Raw genomic sequence first — 22,237 nt, forward strand, 5'->3', positions numbered from 1 at the left:
GAGCATGCTTTAGGTCGAAACATTTTTCTCTGTGTAAATTCTTTATTGTCTCCTAAGAGCATGCTTTAGGTCGAAACATTTTTCTCCAGCTTTTATGTCAATATATTTGTGCTGTTCGTTTGCTTTCCCTTTTTATTTCATTCAAACTTTTATGGGAAAGCTGACGCCTGTAGAGTCTTTGTCTTTTGGCTATCTGTGTGTGTGTGTGTGATGTGTGTGATGTGTGTGTCCATTATTTACGATCTCAAAATTACACATGATTTCGAGCAAAATTTATTCATATTTCATGAAGATGATACAATGATGAACAAGTACAGAAACTGAATGCATATGGAAAAATTGAACATGAAGAGTTTTGTTTATGTACATTCAACAATTGTAGTTTGTTTATGTGTACACAACAAGTGTAGTTTATGCGCAGACAACAATAAAAGTTTATGTACACACAGCAATTGTGGCGTATGTGCCTACAACAACTGTGATTACATGCCTACAACAACTGTGATTACATGCATACAACAATTGTGGTGCCTGTCCCTACAACAATTACTATTTGCATTTACAGCAATTCCACACCGTTTGCCATTAATTCTTAGTTTGTAGCAATCGTATTGCATCTTGTTTAAAAATGTATCACATTTTATAAACCATGTCTCTCTGCATAACCTTTTGCAAACCGTGAATGGGTAGTGAGTTAGTCGTGCTATTTTTGCAAATGTTGTCTTCATTTAGATTGTATTTAATTCATTTGTTCAATGCAATATTGTTTGATGGTCCCTGATTAAATCTCTCTCTCTCTCTCTCTCTCTCTCTCTTCCTGGGTGCGCACGCACATACTGACTCTTGCATCAAAATGGATGCTAATAACTTGGCTTTAAATACTCATAACTTGTGGATTGTGAGATATGATAAAACTACACGAGTGTATATCTTGTGGAATTTCTACTAATACAAGATCAATACTATAACAGAACGTCTGCTAGTACCTATGACACAGGAGAAATCAAATGTAAACATAAATACGGCAACAATTTATGTTGATTAAACTTAAATTTTTGATGATACTGAACGTAATAGAATGAAATATTTTTATATACAAGATGAAAAGAAGGACTGGAAAAGTTATCACTAATATAGACTCCTTCATCCGCCTTTTCAGCTTTATCTGGAAGCTATGTCATTTTAAGATAGCGTATTGTGTAAACATTTTCTCATCACGTATAGCGCAATCTATTGTTTCGAGAATAGCATAGAAATACATTGCATTATGTCAACAAGAACTGTTTGTAACGATATTGATCTGCCATATATGTACAGAAATAAGAAATGAATAGATTTGCGAAGAGAAAACTCTTAAATGTGATATTTTGGTATTATCGATATACTAGTATCTAGTTTTGTCATGTCATAAGAACAACGCCAATGAAAAAGCAATTATTGCAATTACAACACTAGATGTAAATACAGATGACGTGGCACCACTTCTGAGTTCACGTGCAAAATTGTGGATTGCGCAAGTCTGCTGAAGTTTTGACTGGAGGGTAGCATCTCGGCGACATCTGGAGGGAAGAAGGTTGCATTCAAACTCATTTTTTAATCCGATTGCAGCCCGTTCACACTGACCATTCCAGGCACTGAGATCACACTCCATATGCTGGATACGAGACCTAAAAGCAGGAGTGACCCATTTTAGTTGATTATATTAAAAAAATATCTTTTTTTTAAATACGTATTTGCCTAGCGACACATCGATGCTAAAACGAGACGGTAGGCACATCATTCTAGTAAATGAAAAGGTATATAACCACAGTAGTAACTGCGTCAGTTAAAGAGAATATATTATTTAAAAAAGGAGAAGCACAAATCCATTTCAATAAAACATTATCATATAAAAAGTTTCATATTTAGTGAGTTATTTTTAAGGATTTATACAATCCTTAAAAATAACTCACTAAATATGAAGCTTTTTGGCTGCTTACGATCTGGTGAAGGACATATCTTATACAGATATGTCCTTCACCGGATCGTAAGCAGCCAAAACGTAGTTATACTGCAAATATACAACAAGTTAACATCCTGACAACATTTCAAAGCAGTCCATGTAAAACCGATGTTTCCAGCCTTAAAGATAGCGACGATTTATGTGATAGTCTCGCCTCTTTGCAGTAGAATACATTATTTTCAAACATAAATATATTTGGTTTGTATTGGCATGTTTCAAACATAAATACATTTGGTTTGTATTGGCATGACGAAGTCCTGAAACCTGGTGCAGACTTTCTCATAACTCGCTATATATGTTTACATATGGGTACAATTATGTATTTTCACTTAGATTTGAAATGACTAAACGATTTAAAACTACTACAACAACAAAAAATAAAATGACTTTTGATCTCTATAAGAAAATGTATTTCTTCATTTTGTAAACAAGTAACTTGATTTAAGCTGCATTGCGTGACGTTGCAATTATAATGTGGTAGAGGTTTTACCGGTGTACCGATTTACCGCGGTATATATTCCGATGGTACGTACCACGGTACTTTTTCACTGTACCGGTACGTCGGTAGTCTTCCTCAGTAAGGAATGTATTGAAATTAAAGAGGAAACTTGTTACGACTTTACTAATATTATTAGCGTGGTTTCATTATTCATTACAAAATAGTTTAAAAAATTATCTTCTTTTTTAAAAAAAAAACGGTTGTATTTGTGAATAATAGCGAAAATTACAATTATAATTATATTTATATTCTATAACCACATGTTTGACACGTGTCGCGGATGCCAAAGCAGTGGCCAAATTGATTGTTGTGAAACAAATTCAGTCCAATCGAAATTTCAGAAGAATCAAAAAGCACGAGAAGAAAAGAAAAAAACGCAAAGCAACACGCGTCAAGTTTTAGCTATTTACAAACATATGTGAATGTGATACGTCTATTCATTCCTTTCTAAGACTGCAAATCGGCCTACGATTTTCAGGAGCGCACGTGTTTTCTGTCTGAACTTTCTGTAATTTCTGAAGTCCGCGAAAGATTTTCTCGTTTGTTGAGCAAGAATTTTATGTTTACTGGCCATCTTTGGTAAATAATTTGTCGCTATAGTGTAACTTCAGTCATGGAACTTTACCGATTTTAGATTGCAACTTATAATGCAATTAATACACACATAACAAATTCATCTACTATATGATACTGGTCATTTAATGGGGGGGGGGGGAAGCTGTTAATTTTTTTTAAGCTGATATATTTTCTTTCCTTTATCTCAAGATAATTATTATCTTTTACAAATAATATCGTAGATACAAGATCATGTTATTTTGTTATAAATCAGAGCAGGATATTTTTCAAGTTGCTGATAGACGAAAATAAAACCCAAAGTGTCAGGCCCCTGGCCCGAGCGTCGAATTGTTGTTCGTTAACATGAATATGGTATCGAGGAACGTTTCTAAGTATACCGCAATACAAAATTTTATCGTGATACACAGCTCTACAAAGTGATTAGGATGAATATGTTCTGAATATCGTGCAACGTACAAAAATCATTCACAAATTATCAGCACCTTCCTTCAGATTAGAGAAAGTTCACAATAAGTGGTTGGAGGTGCGGAAAAGGGTAGATAGACATGTTACGCACTGGCAGAATTGGTTGTAGAATTGGTCCATTGGCATGGGCTGCTGAAGTTGCCTGGCTGTCAGATCGGTGATCTTGCCCACCATCGTATCCACACACGCCTGGACCTGGGGACTTGGGTTTTGGAAACAAACAAGACCCTTGACGTACACTAAAAAAGTAATGGAGTTATTCAACTTCATGTAATTGAGTGTCACAATAAATACATGGAAATTTAGATATGTTAAACTATGTGTTGAGGGATGGAATATATCTAATTAAAATATTAAATAATACATATACACACACCAGGCTAAAACTTAACAGATCTGATACAAAGTTCATAAAATATATTATGTCGACGAGACTATTTCAAACGTATGATGTCCACCAGATTATTTCAAACGTAATTTCTGTTTAAAGTGTTGTCATTAGATGCAAATTGCTTCGGACCTCAGTGTAAATCGGATGCATTAGGATAATGATGGATATAATAGGAACCTTGTCGGATACATTAATAATCTAGATGGATACATTTAGAATCTTGATGGATACATCAGGAATCTTGATGGATACATTAGTAATTTTGATGGAGGCAGGATATATGCATCTGTTTGATTTATGCACAAAGTTTGTGTCTGAAAATAGAAAAGAAACAAACCCCACGTAAATGAAAACGATAAATATCATGACTAGAATATATATCTAAAATAACACACGTTTCAAGAGTCCAGAAAACTCAGTGGATAGCGTGTAGAACTCTCGAGCAGAATGTGCGGGTTCCATTCCTGGCTTTGGATTAGCTATATTTTGTACTTTGTGGTGTGTCCCTAAGCTTTACCATCAAACATACAAAGCCAATCCCATTCAGACGTGGTGTGTCCTTAACCAAGATAGTTTACCCCAATTAACCACGCATCAAATAACCTACTTGTGTTGTTGTGCCATAACACACGAAACCAAAACCAACAGCGACTTAGAGAATTTCAAAGTTTGACACATTCATTGGTTAAGCTTCAATTGTACATGCTGACCGGATGTATCAAACAAATGGATGCTTTACATTCCATTAAACATTCACCTGAGTCATTTGCTTGGGAAAAGTGAACTATTTAAAAGAGTTCAGACTGAAAAGTCCAGAGAGCATGCTTCTGCTTAAATACGGTCAATAACCAAAGATGCTGGCTACTGATTGGGTTATAAAAAAAACTGTTTATGTGGCATCAGAATCTGCGTTGAGCTAGAGTTTTAGTATGAGAATTTGTCGGCACATGCATATATACACAAATTATGTTTTTTATATATATTTTCTTCATTTTTTCTACAGTTTTAATTACATTCACTGCAATAGTCTAAAATCGTGTGCATCTGAGCTGTCTCACCTATGTTACGATCAAATCTTTTTATAATATTTGAAAACATTGGCATGCATTACATTTGGATACATTTCAATTAATGGACTGGAACTTTTAGAACAAAATATCTTTCCAGAATGGTCTGAAATAACGCCCGTCGATTGTCATGTCAGCAGGGAGAACTGAAACATTTTATTTTCAATTTTGGCTTAATGTTTGCTAGTTACTAAATACAAGTGATATTCTTTACTGTTCTAGGAAATATCGCCAATGCTAAACATAGTTTCACAAGAGGTGACAATAAGATATAGTATCGAATATAAATGATCATTTTCATTGCACAATAATTATAGATTACTGCATTTGAATGGGAAAATATGAGTCTGCACGACCTTTGGGAGTGAATCATTCATCCGAGAAAACGAGTTCATATTATCCCATACAATGAAGTAACGTTTGTATTATATAATCATTTTATTAATCTACCTAGGGTTTAATTACAATAAAATACACTACAAGAAACCAAGTAATTGAACTGATGCTGTATTCCCCCTAAAAGATAGGAAATATATGAACTCTTTCAATTGAAGTTATCAAAACGACGCTATGAAATATCACGTTCATTTAATTTTGGGTGGAGTAAAGCTATTGTTATGGCAGGTGGAAATATAATCGAAATTGCAGTACAATTTCGCGGTGTGTAATCAAAGCTTAAGAACAAATGACATAGCTGATGTAAATCGGATTTGCAGAACTAACTAGGAAAGTACAGTTTCAGAAAATTCAAGATGCAAAAATGTAAGCATATATATATATTTTATTACCAGCTAAAGAAGACATGTTTATGTCTGGTCACTCGCATGGTATGTGTAGGATCCCAGCGATGTTATGACCTGTATGGCGTCTATCGCTAGACTAAATCCGAATCATTGTATTAACAAAGTTAACTTGTAATATTGCAGCTGGTATGTGACAATCCATTCAGCCAGCGTCGTCTTCACTTACTGGCTCTGATGCCCTTGCTTTTCTAACAAAACCGTCAGGTGCATTTTTTCCCACTAATTTAGTACTTTCACTTATAAATGGTACGTCTCTGATAGATATCCGATAGCCATTGCCCTCAGTATGCTTTTCTATACTATTTTGATACCCAGAGATCACTGGTCTTAATCTGAACAATTACATTAACGAAAAGTTACGAACATTTCTCCTGAATAAATGTTTCAATGATCAGAATGGTATTTTCAATACTGCGTCTCACACGTTTGTTGTGGACATTGCGAATATCACGTTCATTTATGTGCTCTTTTGAAAGTTTCATTTGTAACTCAGGAAACTCACCCATATTGTTCACTTTATCATATCTACTTTCAAATGACGAAACAGCTGTTTTATTTCATCCACAAACAAATCTAATAAACTAAATCCTCAAGTGTACTACATGGGTGTGCATGGTTTGTTTACAAAGTAGTTTCTAATATAGTATGCTATTTTAGGCAGACGTGTCGTGAATGTGCGTGCAATATCAATGTGTTCAGTATTGTACAATACTGCACAATTCTGACAATGTAAAGTTAATGGAGTAAAGAAGGAGCAAGATTGAAAATAGTGGAATATCTAGCCGCATTCAAAATGCTGCAGATAAATAAATAAAATAAATAAGCCTACCATTGACGTCATGGCATAGGACATCAATGCCTTTCTCCAGGGAGTCGTGGTCGTAGCCACTAAGGGACATGATCTCCCGGGCCCCAGCGCAGCTATCAAGTGTCTTCTTCATGCACTCAAACAGATTCACTCTGTTCCTGTTAGAAAATTAGATCAAACTAATTTCAGTAAAACATTTTATCTCAAATGAAATCAAAGAGATGAAATGAAACAAACTACAACAAAATACATTGAAATAACATACTTTATATCAAATAAGTTAAACAAGACAAAATGAAGGGGAAAAACATTAATTAGTAACACCTGACTTTTTACTATAATAAAGAGAATAAGATAACTTGTCACTTGCAAAGATTTATAATTACCATATCCATATTATCATTATCGTTATCATTATTATTATTATTATTATTATTATTATTATTATTATCTACTTATAAAGAATGCATAGTTTATTGTATTTAATTACTTCCGATAAATTGTCTCCCTTAAAACGATTCGGTTTTCCCGAATGGCTTCCATCACTTATATTTTCCGGCAACATACAAAGGCTTAATACAGGCTTTTGGAAGATAATATCATAGTCTGTGAGTCACCTAGCAATGACATCATTGCGATATTTTGCATTGAATTACATCATTTGCTGCGCACCAGGCAGCATTCCACAACATCGCATTGCATGCTAGAGGGGATTAATCACAATCTGGGATACATTTCAGGCGTGGGGGAATTGCTATTCACTAATTGACATCCTCCCACGGCATCTTCCTTTAATTAGCCAGTCTTTAATTAAAACTCAAACATGGATTCAGTCCTCAACAATGTTAATTTTTATCACCGTATCACGCTCATTGCCCTTACTTTTTTTCTAACTACCAAAGGTTCCTAATCGTTGTACTTATATATGCATGTCCGAGGTACAACAATCAATCCCGTGAGAATCTTGAGATCTCTCCGCGGATGAAAAGGAAAAAGGGTGACAACAAGCTTCGTCTCTTGTAGTTTTGTTATTGTTGGCTAGTCTTGTGACTGGTTGATGAACGTACCTTTTAAGAACAATCTTCAGCAACGATATATATGTGATATCCAACCCTCTGTGAATTTTTATAATTCGTGTCCGTCTATATATATGCCTTCCTGTCATCTCGCTCGCCTTGCAATTAATCCACCCACCCCCACGTCATCAAGCTTTTGGAACACCAACATATACATGCTTTGATTACAAAGGACAGAGGGGGGTTGGGGGTACTTACTATATACGTGATAGTATGGATATTTGGGCAGTCGGGTTACAGGGATATAATTTGCACTAAAAATTATTGATAGGAGTTCGTTCCTTATTCTACGTCTTTTTACTAAGTAAAATGAAACCAAAAACTGAGAGATAAGATAAATTTAAAAAGGATACTAATCGTGGCAAAATTAATTTCCACTGTTAATACGGATCTTGTTTTTTGTTGGCTTCGTTCACATCTTATTGACATGGGATATTCAAAATCAAGGCGTCTCTGTAATGAGCGTCTCTCGGCAGCAGGGTGTCAAAACCGGATCCAAAACGTCCAAGCGTACGTGACCGATACATGTTTTTCTTGAGTCCCCACCCCCGAGAAAACAAAATGAATTTAAATTAAAAATAAACAAACCGGCAGAATTTTCCAGCTATTTCCCTATTTTCTCCAATAACAGCTCCAGTCATTTGGCTTCCTGATGGGGTGAAAAGGTCGGGATTGAGTCCCACTTGGGAATAACACTGTCTCATGTGGTTATTAAGTTCGCTCATACAGGGGCTGGGTGCTGGTAATGGACCTATTGAAATAATAATAATAATAATAATAATAATAATAATAATAATGACAATGTATTTTAAGTTCTTTGAAAGTATTACCTGTAAAAACCTAAGAAGGTAAGAAAAAACTTAAATTTTAATTTTGAATGAAATACTTTATTTCGTCTTCATTAAGGATGACGTCATCCTTGACGTCATAAGCATTAATGCCATTGATGGTACAAACTTCATTCATTTTTTTCATGAGTTCCCATACTTGCAAGATTTCTCCTTCCAACCTATTGTTACAGCTGATTCTGAGACGGAACGTCTGCTAAAGGAAACCTATTGGATTGACCGTCTTAATGCGGTATATCCAAAAGGTCTAAATTCAAAAACACTATACGACATTCATTAATATTTTTTTTAAAAATTTTGTCCCCTGTTTACAATTAGTTAAGAATATTTTTATATTTTTCTACTTTACAGAATAACTTAACTAGTGAAAGCATAAACTAATATCATAAAAATAAATTTACTAATTTTTAAACATTGAAAGGGCATTTTTTAAATTAATTCTCAATATATTATGATTAATTATTTATAGAATACTTCATTATAAGCATCATGCACACCATATTTTTTTTAATTATAGGAATTGAGTTCTGATGTAATATTGAATATTCGTCAATAATATATCAAGATATAGTATATAATTATTTTTAATTTTTTAAAATTTTCTTATTTTTTTTAAATAATATTTTTTAAATATGCATTATACATAATTCAAATATTAATAGATCTATTTATCTCTAGTTAGTCAAAATATATATAAAAATAAAGGTACAAAAACAGTACACTGACGCATACAGAGAAGTGAAAAGAAGCATCAAGATAGACAGGAGAAACTTCGTTAAAAGACTGGCAGCAGAGGCAAAAGAAGCGGCCGGAAGTGGAAACATGAAGAAGCTGTACGACATCACCAAGAAGCTGTCCGGCAAGTACAGCAAAACAGAGAGTCCCGTAAAGGACAATTAGGGAAAGACCATAGCAAGTACAGAACACTGATTGAATAGATGGGCAGAACATTTTGAAGAACTGTTCAACAGGCCAGCACTACTAAATCCCCCAGAAATTCACACAGCCAACGCAGATCTCTCCATAAGCTGTTACAATCCCACTAGAGACGAGATCAGGATAGCCATCACCTAGCCGAAGAACGGCAAAGCAGCAAGACCCGACGGCATCGCAGCAGATGCCTCGTAGCAGACCTAGAGGCATCAGTGGAAATGCTACCACCCCTCTTTGAGAAGATCTGGGAGGAAGAAGAAATACCGACTGACTAGAAGGAGGGATACCTCATCATGATCCCAAAGAAAGGCAACCTCAACAACTGCTCCAGCTACAGAGGAATCACACCAGGGAATGTCTTCAACCGGTTCGTCCTAGAGAGGACGAAGGAGGCCGTTGACCCATAGTTAAGAGACGAGCAAGCGAGCTTCTGGCAAAACAGATCGTGTACGGACCAAATAGCTACTCTTCGCATCACAGTCGAGTAATCGTTGGAGTGGAATTGTTCTATCTACATCATCTTTTTCGATTATGAAACGGCATTCGACAGCGTGGACCGAGAGACACTCTGAAAACTTTGCCACTACGGCAACCCAACCAAGCTGGCGAACCTGATCAAAAACGCTTATAACTGAATGTCCTGCAGAGACATTCATGCAGGACAGCACACAAACACCTTCCTAATGCGGACTGGCGTGAGGCAAGGCTGCTTATTGTCGTCGTTTCTCATCCTTCTCGTCATCGACTGGATTATGAAGACATCCACGAAAGGGCGTCGAAATGGGATGCATTGGACATTGTAGAGTCAACTTGAGGACCTAAACATTGCCGCTGACCTAGCGCTCTTGTTCCACGGTCAGCAGCAAATGCAGGACAAGGCCGACGTAATGGCAGCCACATCAGTACAGGTTGGCCGCAACAGCCACAAAGATAAGACCAAAATCCTCAGTATCAATTATGTCAGCAACAATTCCGTCACACTGAATGAAAGCCCCCCTGGAAGAAGTGGAGTCAGTCACGTATATGGGCACCATTATCAACCAGCAGGGTGGCACAGACGCAAACGTAAAGGCAATGATTGGAAAGACGAGATCAGCTTTCATATAGCTCACGAACGTCTGGAGCTCCAAATAAATTTATTTGACTACCATGATCAGACTGCTCAACTCCAATTTGAAGTCAGTCCGATTGTATGGAGCAGAGACCTGGAGAACCACCACTTCGACCGTAAAGAGAGTTCAGACCTTCGTCAATATCTGTTTAAGAAGAATTCTCCCGATCCTCTGACTAGACACCATCAGCAACGCTAGCATGTGGCAGAGTACCTCCCAGCTTCCGGTAGAGGACGAGATCAAGAAGAGACGGTATGGTTGGATAGGACACACCCAACGAAAGCCGCCAACCAACATTACGAGACAATCATTGGGGTGGAACCCTCAGGGCAAGCGGAAAAGGGTCCGACCAAGAAACACCTGGAGACGCGACCTTGAGGCGGACATCGCTAAGATGGGTCACACCTGGAGTCAGGTAGAGTGGATGGCACAGGACAGAAGCCTCTAGCAATATTTTTGTTGGCAGCCACAGGGGTGGCGGGCAAAACTATACATAAAATAGACGAAAATAATTATGGTCTGAGACTGTCGGTCAGAACTAGATATGGATAATATAAGAAGCTGGAAGAATATAGAAAAACGGAATAGATTTATTTTCTTCAACTGGACAATTTTATTGACGACGTGCGTTGCCATAAGAGCTCATTTCGCGTGATCTCCTCTTGCTGCGCTCGTTAAAAATGTCAATTTATTTCGGTTATACAAACATTCAATATGGCTATAGATGATGAAAATGTCGTAAGAATAAGTCTTAATAAAAGTAGGTAAGTAAATATTGATTGAACGTTTGCGTTGTATCTTCAGTTCATGTCAGAGAAATTCACTATTTTCGATACTTTTTAATTCCCAAAACAAAACGGTAAAAGCCAAGCAAAGCAAAACTTACCACTTCCACACATTGTTTGCAGACCCGTGATGAGGCCCACAGTCTCCTGTTCCAGACGTATAAAATCATTCCGAGACGGACATTGATCGCTAGTTCGGAGACCATTAACACTCGCAAATACGCAGCTAATGATAGCTGATTGGCCCCTGAAAAGAAATTGAATGTTATATATTAAGTATATCTATGGCGAATTGAAAATTTGTGTTGAGGAGAAGTTTCCTGAATCTTTTCTTCTCATCAAAGATCTGACTCCACTCGACATCCTGATCAGCCCCTTATATTCTCTTCCTTGTGATCATTTGGAACTGTCTGTAGCTTTGTTTAGTCAGTTCTAAATGTGTTTAAAAATGCATGCTATAAGGATACTGAACAAAACATTCCAACAGTAACTTTGGGAAATTCCACGATTCGAAGATTGTATTGCAGAATGAACCATTGTAACTTTGTTGACTTAAATTTACATACATTTACTTCAGCGAAAGGATCATAAGTAACTATTCAAGCAAGTTCGGAAAGTATAAGAATTGTAAGATATACAACATTTAGAAAGAAAGAGAAAAATCGGACACTTTCTTGTGTAATAGATCTTGCGTTCATGGAATAGTTATCCCATTTACATAGACTATCGTACGGAATACGGTCCTTCTTTGCTTGTTTTTTTTTTTTTTTAAATACATGAAGATACGTGCTAAAGTTTTTGCATTGTGTTGACAATTACGTGTGTAGTTCCCGTTTGCAACATCTAAACTACCTCTGTTAAACAAAAGTTAGATGAGTATAAACAAAGAAGATTCTTGTTGACATTTCTCGAAATACTTACTGGCAGATGCTTTTTCTAACTTGATCTGAGTTAGGTGGAAGGGCTCCTTGACTGCCATTAGAAAGTATAGCTATAACGGACTGCATCTGAAAGCCTCCATTCGACTGAAAACACCTGGATACAGCGTTGCGCCCTGCTTGAGCACATGTATTCTGGCCCTGGCCATTTTGCGCTGGCGGCACCTGACTGCATACAAGAGCAGCACTTATAACTGTAAAGTTTCAGTAAAGAACATAAATTGGTATCGTATCAAAATGTAATGGATGTTACTGCATGCGGTGTGTGTGTGTGTGTGTGTGTGTGTGTGACGGGTAAATAACGGACACTGAATGATGGCGAGGCTTCGAGGACTCTGACAATGGACACCTTTCACAATACACGTTCGGACGAGTTGCCGTTCCTGATATCCAGCACCAATACTGAAAATGATGATATCACTGCTGGGTTAATGTTTTAATGTTCTTTATGTTGACTTGAAAGTGGAAATCGGTGTTGGTAAGTCTGAATAATATCATCAAATACGTTCTTGTATTTATACTGCTCATAAACAAATATGAGCAATAATACTAATGTGTGTGTGTGTGTGTGTGTGTGTGTGTGTGTGATTTGGATTTTTAACGTAGCTTTAACAATTTTTCAGTCAGATCGCTACGATGTCTGCAGTGTGGCAGTTTTTAGTGATGTCTAGTACTGGGGCATCATGCCACAGACATGTGGTATGATGTCCCACCCAGTCACATTATCCTGACTCAGGGCCGACCAGTCCTACACTAACTAACCTCTTAATGCTGAGAGCCAAGCGAGAAAGATGTTAGTACCATTTTTGTAAGTCTTTGGTATGACTCGGCCGGAGATCGAACCCACGACCTCCCGCATCCGAGGCGGACGCTCTAACCACCAGGCCACCGGAGAGGTTCAATAATAAGAAGAAGAAGAATAAAAACAACAACAACAAAGACAACAACAACAAACATATTCGCCAATAAACAAAAGTAAATACCCTCAGCCAAGCAAATGAAATATTTTCCTTAGAAATTGGTTTTATACTAAAAACGTATGTTATCGTATATCGCAGGAAACCACTTTAAGCAAGCTCTTTTTACATTTTAATAATCATTGTCAAATCATGTTTAGTGGTATATACAGTTTAGCTATCAAAAGCACGTTGAGAAAGAATTATATATGTTAAATAAACTTAACTAGAATCAGTGGGAAAAGCAATCAATATATTTACAAATTCAAAAGACAGCAGCCGTCCCCACCCTTTCTGTTGAATTTAAATTGAAAATACAATTTTCCTTAGTCCCATTAGACAAATACCAATGTACATAATTTTGTCTGTAGTCAGATCTAATAGTCTGTCACTAACGAGCTATGGCTAGTTTCAAATTCTGAAAAACGTCTTCATAAACCCATTTTCAGAATCCCGGATCTAAGTCTGACCATTATCCAAACAATTAAAATTTAAAATAGCATGATTTTTTTGCCTTAGAATTTTAATTAAAATAACATTATTTTTTAGTTATGATATTTTAATTAAATAACATTATTCTATATTTGGGGTATTTTAATTTTAAATGACTTTATTCTATAGTTTTGGAGAATAAAAATCAAATAACATTATTCTATAGTTTTGGAATTTTATTTTAAATAACATTATTCTATAGTCTGGGTATTTTAATTTTGAATAACATTATTATATAGTTTGGGTATTTTAATTTTAAATAACAGTATTCTATCGTTTTGGAATTTTATTTTAAATAACACTATTCTATTGTTTAGGTATTTTAATTTTAAATGACGTTATTCTATAGTTTTGGTATTTCATATTTCATGGATGCAATAACTTTTCACGTACACAAAAAATGTATGTTCCTTGGAACTTTACAGACCTGTCAACTCTTACAATTTTGCCGTAAGAACGAAAATTATCCTTAAAATACGAACTTACGGTATAAGGGGCGCTCACCAGTTATTATGTACTTTTGAGAGAATGACGTATGTAAGGTGACGTTGTTTGCATTTAAAACATGCACAGTGGAGAGAATGTTGGCAGACGTGTATGCTACATTAATGTAATGTGGATGATATTTCTTTGGATATTGTACTTTTGGAAATTGGACATGATCTAAGCACACTGCTAACTAAAAATACCGCTCCTATGTGACAAAAAATCAGTATGAATTATTCTAAAGTACACTATCCATAGCAGCTATTAAAATAGGGAAAATGAATTTTGCCATAATACACAATACCAACTTCTGAAAGTGCAATGAATGCATAAACATATATATAAAATGTATATATAAAAAAATTTATCAGCTCTTTTTTATCCAAGTTACCTCTGAAGTTCAGGAAATGAAAATGACCAAGTGGAGCTTTTTTGAATGGTGCACATCTTGAGTAAGGCCAAGCTGTATACTCTATAACCCATATTACACCCATCAATCATACACCAAAATAAAAGGAAACAAAGATTCTTTAAACTATATCTAAAATATACGAGGTCTTTTATAAATAGCCAGCATAACCATTGAGGAAAGCCGGGGAATTTTTTTTTCTTTAAAATTCTAACCCTATGCAAAATACCAAACTGTAGAGCGCCACTATACTAGCAAAACTTATGGAAAAATTATCGTTGCCAAAAAATCCGGATAATTGGTTCATCCGTGTTTTATTTGGATCCGGGTTTCGTCTTAGAATTAGTGAACTTAGAGATCCAGACTAACTTTACAGCAGCACCCAGACGTTTTTAACTTTGTTGTCCATTTTTCAGCACACAATAGCCTATGCATGGCGGCCAGTATTAATGGTGGAGGAAGAACCCAGGAAAACCCCAGGAAGAACCACCGACCCACGAGAAGCTAGTGGCAAGCTTTCTCACATACCCACATTAGCCGAATCCTAGACTCGAACCCACGCAGACAGAGGTGAGATGAAATTGATCCCTAACGGAGAGCGCTTTAGACCACTCGGGCTTAACAGCGCTTGTTTGTTCATAGAATTTTTAAAAACGGCGTCCAGAAAGAGATGCAAGTCTAAGACGAAACGGAAAATAAGCTTCTAGATAAGTGTTAATAATCAAATCAGAAGAATAAAATGGAGTATTCAGATTATTGTGAATAAAAGCTTGAAAGAACACAATTATGTTTATTGGACATCACGTGCCAATTTGTGTATGTCTAGTGGCGGGAGAAATGGTTGCCATCGTCATGTGAAATGGAATAGAATTTCCGAGAATTATGTCGAGAGATAGCAACAAGATACTGAGCTGCGTAGGGTTTGGAACTAGAGTTTGGTGCAACTGTACTAGTGGTAAATAAAGTCAACACGTCCTTAAACTTTTCAGTTGAACATAATGTATATCGTCAATGCGTCGAACTTTTAATTACGGTTTACAGCTTTATAATAATAGTTATTGATATTTTGTTACACCTTACTGAAAACTGGTCAATCTTACGGGAAAAAATCAACTGCCCTACTGAGACGGACTCGTTAGGGTTGGCAGGTCTTACTTTAATCTCAATGAGATGCCTTCCAGCGAAAAATGCAGATTCTATATCTTTTTCTAAAAACGTGTTCCTTTTCTCACTGATTTTATTTTCCCCTCCTGATAATTTTAAAAATCAAATCTCCAGTCCACTGAACATTTACTGAAAGCCATGACAGATTGTGAATAGTTGGGATGCCAACACGACACTGAGACTTGTCATTTTAACTGCGTGGCATCCGTTTACCCTCAAATTAGGGCTTAGTAGCGCGATACTATCGTTGTTTAAATTTAGGATGTCTTTTCATTGTTTGACTGTTGAACTGTAAATCCACAAGGCTATTAGATACACACACATATACATACATACATACATACATACATACATACATACATACATACATACATACATACATACATACATACATATTTTAATTTTTTGTAAATCTCCAAGCAACAAGCGCCTCGTTTTGAAATTGCGAGATTTTGCGATATAACTCGAGAGCATTATTTTCAGGTATTTTTAACTGGTCCATTTCCTACCACATTTAAATGAAAAACCAGTATCAATGGACAATATAATAAAATCTGGGCTAAATTAACATCTGCTCTAAATGCAAATTCTTTATATTCATGTAGATTTAACGAAATTGCTATATCCCTTTTATTATCTTTATTACGTGCAGGTCTACTTTAAATGACAGCTGTTGATCAAAATTGTCATCACTCTTTGCTAATAATTAAATCAAAGTATATTTGAAAATGAGCTATATCTTGCTGTGTATACAATGACACAAATAGCGAAGTTAAGTATACTCACCAAGAAACAAAATTTTCATATCCATCCCAGTTATTCTTGTATTCAAATCCAACGCGAGAAATTTATAAAATATCCAGCTAGTATCAGAGCGTTATTTGACCGCTAGTGGAGAACTCTAGGATGTATTGAGGATACGCAACGAAACTCGAAAATAAATTAAAGATGGGTAGAATAATGCTTTTATACGCACGCTGTCAATCCAAGGTGATACTAACCCCTTACGGTGTGACTCACATGTATCGATCATCGATCAGAGTGATTAATGGAGAATTTACAAGTTACACATGTACTGCTACAAGTCGTACTCACTGCCTAAGAATTTTGACATTAAATATCAAATATAAGGAAGAAAACTACAAATCACTGAAGTATTTCCACCTACTTGATTCTTGCGATAGTTGTGCTATACTGTTAGCAATGGTTTACATGCGAAGGTGTCACTTGTTCAATAAATAATTGCCAAATTACTGTAAATATGAAGGTTTCATTTCAATGGAGTTTTGTTTTTCTTATCACTGCAAGAATTGTTTTTGTATATGTTATTCAACAGTTTTAAAGAAAAATAGTAATGTTTTTGAAACTGAAACAATAACCAAAAAATACAAAGTAATATAAAGTTCCCACACGCAGAAATATTTCTTTATTTCAATCAAATGAAACAAGGACAAAAAGAACAACTGTCAGCTGCTAAAACGATTGTATATAGTTTAATAATGTACAAACATTGATATATTGAAATACAAGTTTTAAAACAAATCAGGTTATTAAAATTGAAAAATACTTTGGAAATAAAAAGAAAACTAAATTTGCGAAATTTGGTTTCACTTTAATAGCGATATAATTGTACACTATGGACATTAAAAATAAACAATTGAGAAAGTTATATTTAGAATGCAATTTAATAACTGAATCGAGAATAGTGAATGTTTATATTTACATAGTAGATATATATGATGGAGATCTGGCAACAGTCGGTACCTGTAAATACCTTGTGCATGCAATGCATTAATACTCGTATGATAAGCGATGATCCCAAAAATACTAATGCATTATCTTTCTGCACACAAATGCCGATTTACAAAGTCATAAACATTTGCTACTTTACAAGTCCAAATGAAGAGAAAGATAAAATGGGGAAGAATTGAATTGAAAGTTTCAACTCATTTCATTGTCAGTATCATTGCGTATATCATACAATTATAATAATGTGTAATAATGAATTATGTTATAACATGACAAATTTCCAACATGTCGGACATTTTATTACCACATTAAGAGTTCTAAAGGTTATGTAAAGTAAATCAACAAGGAAAGTAGACATGCGAAAGTTAGGCCTTCCGTCACATTAAAGTGTTAATAAATGAGTTATAGACTATAACAATCTAACTTCCAGAGGATTAATTTCAAGAAAGACTATATATATATATATATATATATATATATATATATATATATATATATATATATATATATATATATATATATATATATATTTGTGTGTGTGTGTGTGTGTGGTTTCATACAAAATACGGCATCAGTGACAAACATATTTTCAACTTTTGTTAGATCCTGTGTCATGTTTAGTGACATATTTAGACAGATAATGTGCACGCATATTCATTTATTCGTATACAGACAATTTGGTGTACATTGTAGTAGATGCCACACACACACACCTACATCAACCTACCTACACACACACACACGTACATACATACATACATACATACGTATCAGATACGCTCATGTTGGTGACTGCAAACAGCATAGCTTCATTCTACAATAAAATGTGTGCCCTGCTATCAACTAACATGCCCTAACATGATATTAAAAGTAAGTAGTAAATTAACATTAAATATAAACAATTAAAGGCCAAAGTCTTCTTGTCAAATCCGCAAATTTTGTTGTATGACAGCTGTTTGTGTGTGTGTTTATGTATTTGTTTATGTTTATTTCCAAGAGATTTCTATATGGTTTTCTGTATTTATATATCTCATTTTGTAAACACATTAGCTGACGATGTATATATCATGCTTGCGTTCTCGTCTATGATGTGTCTCATAATCCTATGATATGTATAATATGTATCTTAGCAACCTGATATACTCTTTTTTGTAGAGGTAACTAAGTCATTTAGACAGTCAGTCATAGATAAATGCATGCACGCACGCATACGCGCAAACAAGTATATATATGCATAAATACATGCGTCATATAAAGAAAAAAAAAACTACATATAGAATTACAGTTAAAAGTTTTTCATTTCATTTTCGTTACTATCTCGAACTTAATGTTAAGCACATAACACTATAGACGTATTAACTTTTCGAAATATTATCATCATCAAGCAACTGTTAAAAGATTAGTGCCTTGCTCCGCCAAATGACTGCAGATTTGCATAATTGCAAGCAGTGAGATATTTCGTTTTGTCAATACGGTAGCTGACACAGTATTACTATTGTATTTTTGTCAATTTTCTGATTTATTTTATGATCTTGTATTATCATGAATTTGTTTATTCTGATGTAATCTCTTTTTAAAGAGGAAATAAAGTCAGTCAGTCAGTCAGTCATACATACATACATACATACATACATACATTTAACAGCCACTAGCCAAATGTTATCTCAAAAAAATGTTATATTAAGTCTATGTAGGACAGTTTGCATACGAATTATTTTATACCTGTAATTTCCCCCCTGATATTTCGCAATCCACAGTATGCTTGTCCTTTACTGGATAGACTTAGGAGTACACACTTTAAGGTGCATTCTTAAGACGATTTCGCACGAAAGAGTCCATTACATGCCTGGCATAATCCAGCTGTGTTAGATTCCAAAACGACGCCGTAGTTCTCGCTTGGGGCAATAAGAGTCAACGAAAGTATTTGAAACGTGATTGATTTCAGAGTGACCAAGTCATGGACTAGGACTAATCATTCCAGAGTTCCCAATGAATAGACTTGCATATTCTTTGTGTGCTTTTTTCTATGTGATTCAGTGTACCTGTCTGTCTGTCTGTATGTCTGACCGTCTCTTCTTAAGTATTTGAAAAACAGGAATCAAAGAATGGATCATTCGTTTTTAATAAGTAATTCATTCATTCTTCATTCGTATTGATTTAGTAATTAATATAAGGCGTATGTTGTAACTGTGTGGGGTGGGCGACGGCTACATTGGGGAATTTGCTGGTAGAGCAAACAAACAAACATCTAGGTTATTTAAGTCCTGTAAATAATCATTTAATTAATCTGCATAAACACAAACACCTGTTGTTCTCACTACATAGACGATAGTGTTAGACCTGTTAAACCAAATGATTAATGTCCATATGGTCATGGGGCCAGTGTGCTGTAAAGATTCTGCTTGTATTGTTTTGGAAGATGTGGATTCTATTCAACATGACTATGTACCAGACTAGAAAATTGTAAAACAGCTAAATCATATAACCAGTCCCTACTACATGTACTTATATGATAATACTTACTATATAATCTTTAAACAATTTATATATTTTCGTAATTAATTCGGCAATTCATTTCTGTAACAATCAACCAAATGAAAAAGATATTACAGCTTTTCATTTTTGTTATGCTCTTTCTCTCCAACCCTCCTACCCCCACAACAAATAAAAAAAATTTGTAAAAAGTGGAATATTTCCTTACGGGAATCGTGACTTTGCTCAAAATGTGAAATACATACGCGAGTCCGATTACTTATTTGGAACAATTTGTATGGAAAAGCGGAAATCTTACGCTGGAATAATTGTATCAAAACTATTCGAACAACTCCACACAACATAGAATGCCAGGTCAAAGTAAAAGTGGGTCACTTGACAGAACAACTACAGAAGAATTTGAAAAGACAGCTAAAATAGATGAGTCTGTATGTTATGCATCTGAAAGGAGAAGTGTTTAACTGTCAAACAGATAGTGGTCTGCTGCGATATTAAATATGAAAACATACATGAATAAAACGAGAATCATATCCAGATTTCATCCGGCGCTTGGATACCTAAAACATTTCTCAGAAGAAATGTTTAGACGATCTAGAAGAGTAGACACGGATAGAAACAAACACAATTTACGGAATCGACGAAAACGATAACAAGGAGACAGGTGAACTATACGTTGAGAAAGTTTATACTTTGCTAAGCAGCGTGCTGAATTCTGATGGAGATGCTGACAATTAGTATATCCATTGCCATTCTAGTGGGAAACTTTTCCGAAGAAGCAACGCCCATAAGATGTACTAAAGAAGCAACGCCCATAAAATGTACTCATAAAGAATTATAAACTGTAAGTTCTCAGGAAAAAGATGGAATTCAAAGGACCAACTTTGTGGAAAATATAGATCTGACCAGGTTGTACATGGATTTCCTTGATGCCATTAAAACAGGATCTGGTACGAGATGCTTGTGTAGGACCTATAAATGACACAAGAGGCATTTGCTTGTGATATCGCACGCAATGTCGCCGGTAAGTCAGAACTACCAGAGACCTTGAAAGCTAAGTCGCTTGAAAATGGAATAATTTGTGACATTTACTGTTGTGGCTAAGTACACTATCAATTCTGCCAATGTATTAGAACTGTGACAGTTCCTCATCAACGGTAAATGTCATATTGTTTCAGATACATATGGAGTCTTTGTGAAAGGATATTGCTTTCATACCATCTTCTTTGCGTAGATAATTGCTCTCTTGTCGGTCTGTTTTGTTTTTAGTGTGCATATCCTTGAATCAGTCAGTCCGTCGTTTTCTTTCCTATGATGTTTCACGAGTATAATTAGCATCTATATTGTTTTATCTACCTTTCCCACATATCTGTTAATATATCGATCTAGTGTTCTATCTGTAAATAGTAGACATTTAATTTTCTTTTATTTAAGTACAGTGTCAAACATGAAAGTAATTTTTAATAGGCCAGAATATGTTATTTGCGACTATATTCACAAAATTACTGCATGTTTGTCATAAACAGGTAAAGTCCATAATAAATTTGGGTCACAGAACACATTATTAAAACTGCATGTTATATACTGCAGTAAGTGCCACAATTTGTAAATTGGTTAGAGCGTCCGCCTCGGATACGGGACATCGTGGGTTCCATCCCCGGCCGAGTCATACCAAAGACTTACTAAAATGGTACTAACAGCTATCTCGCTTGGCGCTCAGCATTAAGAGGTTAGTGTTATGGCTGGTCGACCTGGTGTCAGGATAATGTGACTGGGTGGGGCATGATGCTACATGTCTGCGGCACGATGCCTCAGTGCTAAACATCACTATAAACTGACACATTGCAGACATCGTAGCGATATGACTGAAAAATTGTTAAAACTACGTTAAAAATCCAAGTCACACACACACAAACACACACGCAATTTGTTAAGTGTGACATTTACCTGCAACTCTGCATGCGATGTCCATAGTATTAGCCACTTGTGATAGTTAAAGACGTTTGTGACATGTACAGATTATACAGGCGTTGATTTCAAACTGCATTGGGGTCCTTCTTTGGGGAGAGTGCGTAAGCGGGGTGTGATAGATTTTAAAAAAAAATTAGACTGCGGGATGATTTGTCAAACCTCTTGGAATAAACTTCATAATTTCGTAATAATTTTGTATACATATAAAGACTAGAAA

General features: G+C 35.4%; 1 protein-coding gene across 1 annotated transcript; it reads right to left on the reverse strand.

Moving 5' to 3' along the window:
* Positions 1-338: 338 nt before the first annotated feature.
* On the reverse strand, positions 339-22,021 carry LOC149781633 (uncharacterized). The gene is made up of 7 exons (XM_089934993.1): positions 21,997-22,021; positions 12,287-12,497; positions 11,467-11,612; positions 8,276-8,438; positions 6,633-6,769; positions 3,634-3,781; positions 339-1,667 (listed from the first exon to the last, which is right to left on the reverse strand). Exons 1-7 carry the CDS (start codon positions 22,019-22,021, stop codon positions 1,406-1,408), a joined length of 1,092 nt encoding a protein of 363 aa, XP_089791119.1. The 3' UTR covers positions 339-1,405.
* Between the last annotated feature and the right edge of the window lie 216 nt (positions 22,022-22,237).

The sequence above is a fragment of the Sinohyriopsis cumingii genome, chromosome 15, assembly GCF_028554795.1.
Source record: "Sinohyriopsis cumingii isolate HCF-2022 chromosome 15, ASM2855479v2, whole genome shotgun sequence".
Classification (NCBI taxonomy): Eukaryota; Metazoa; Mollusca; class Bivalvia; order Unionida; family Unionidae; genus Sinohyriopsis; species Sinohyriopsis cumingii.

What these genes read in the sequence shown, in the direction of transcription:
- LOC149781633 (XM_089934993.1), bottom strand. Translation starts at nt 22,021, where the DNA reads ATGGACATCGCATGCAGAGTTGCAG. An exon ending in GCAAACAATGTGTGGAAGTG is followed by an intron (nt 8,439 to 11,466) that starts GTAAGTTTTGCT and finishes TTATTTCAATAG; the next exon opens with GTCCATTACCAGCACCCAGC. An exon ending in TTCTACAACCAATTCTGCCA is followed by an intron (nt 1,668 to 3,633) that starts GTGCGTAACATG and finishes TCCTGCTTTTAG; the next exon opens with GTCTCGTATCCAGCATATGG.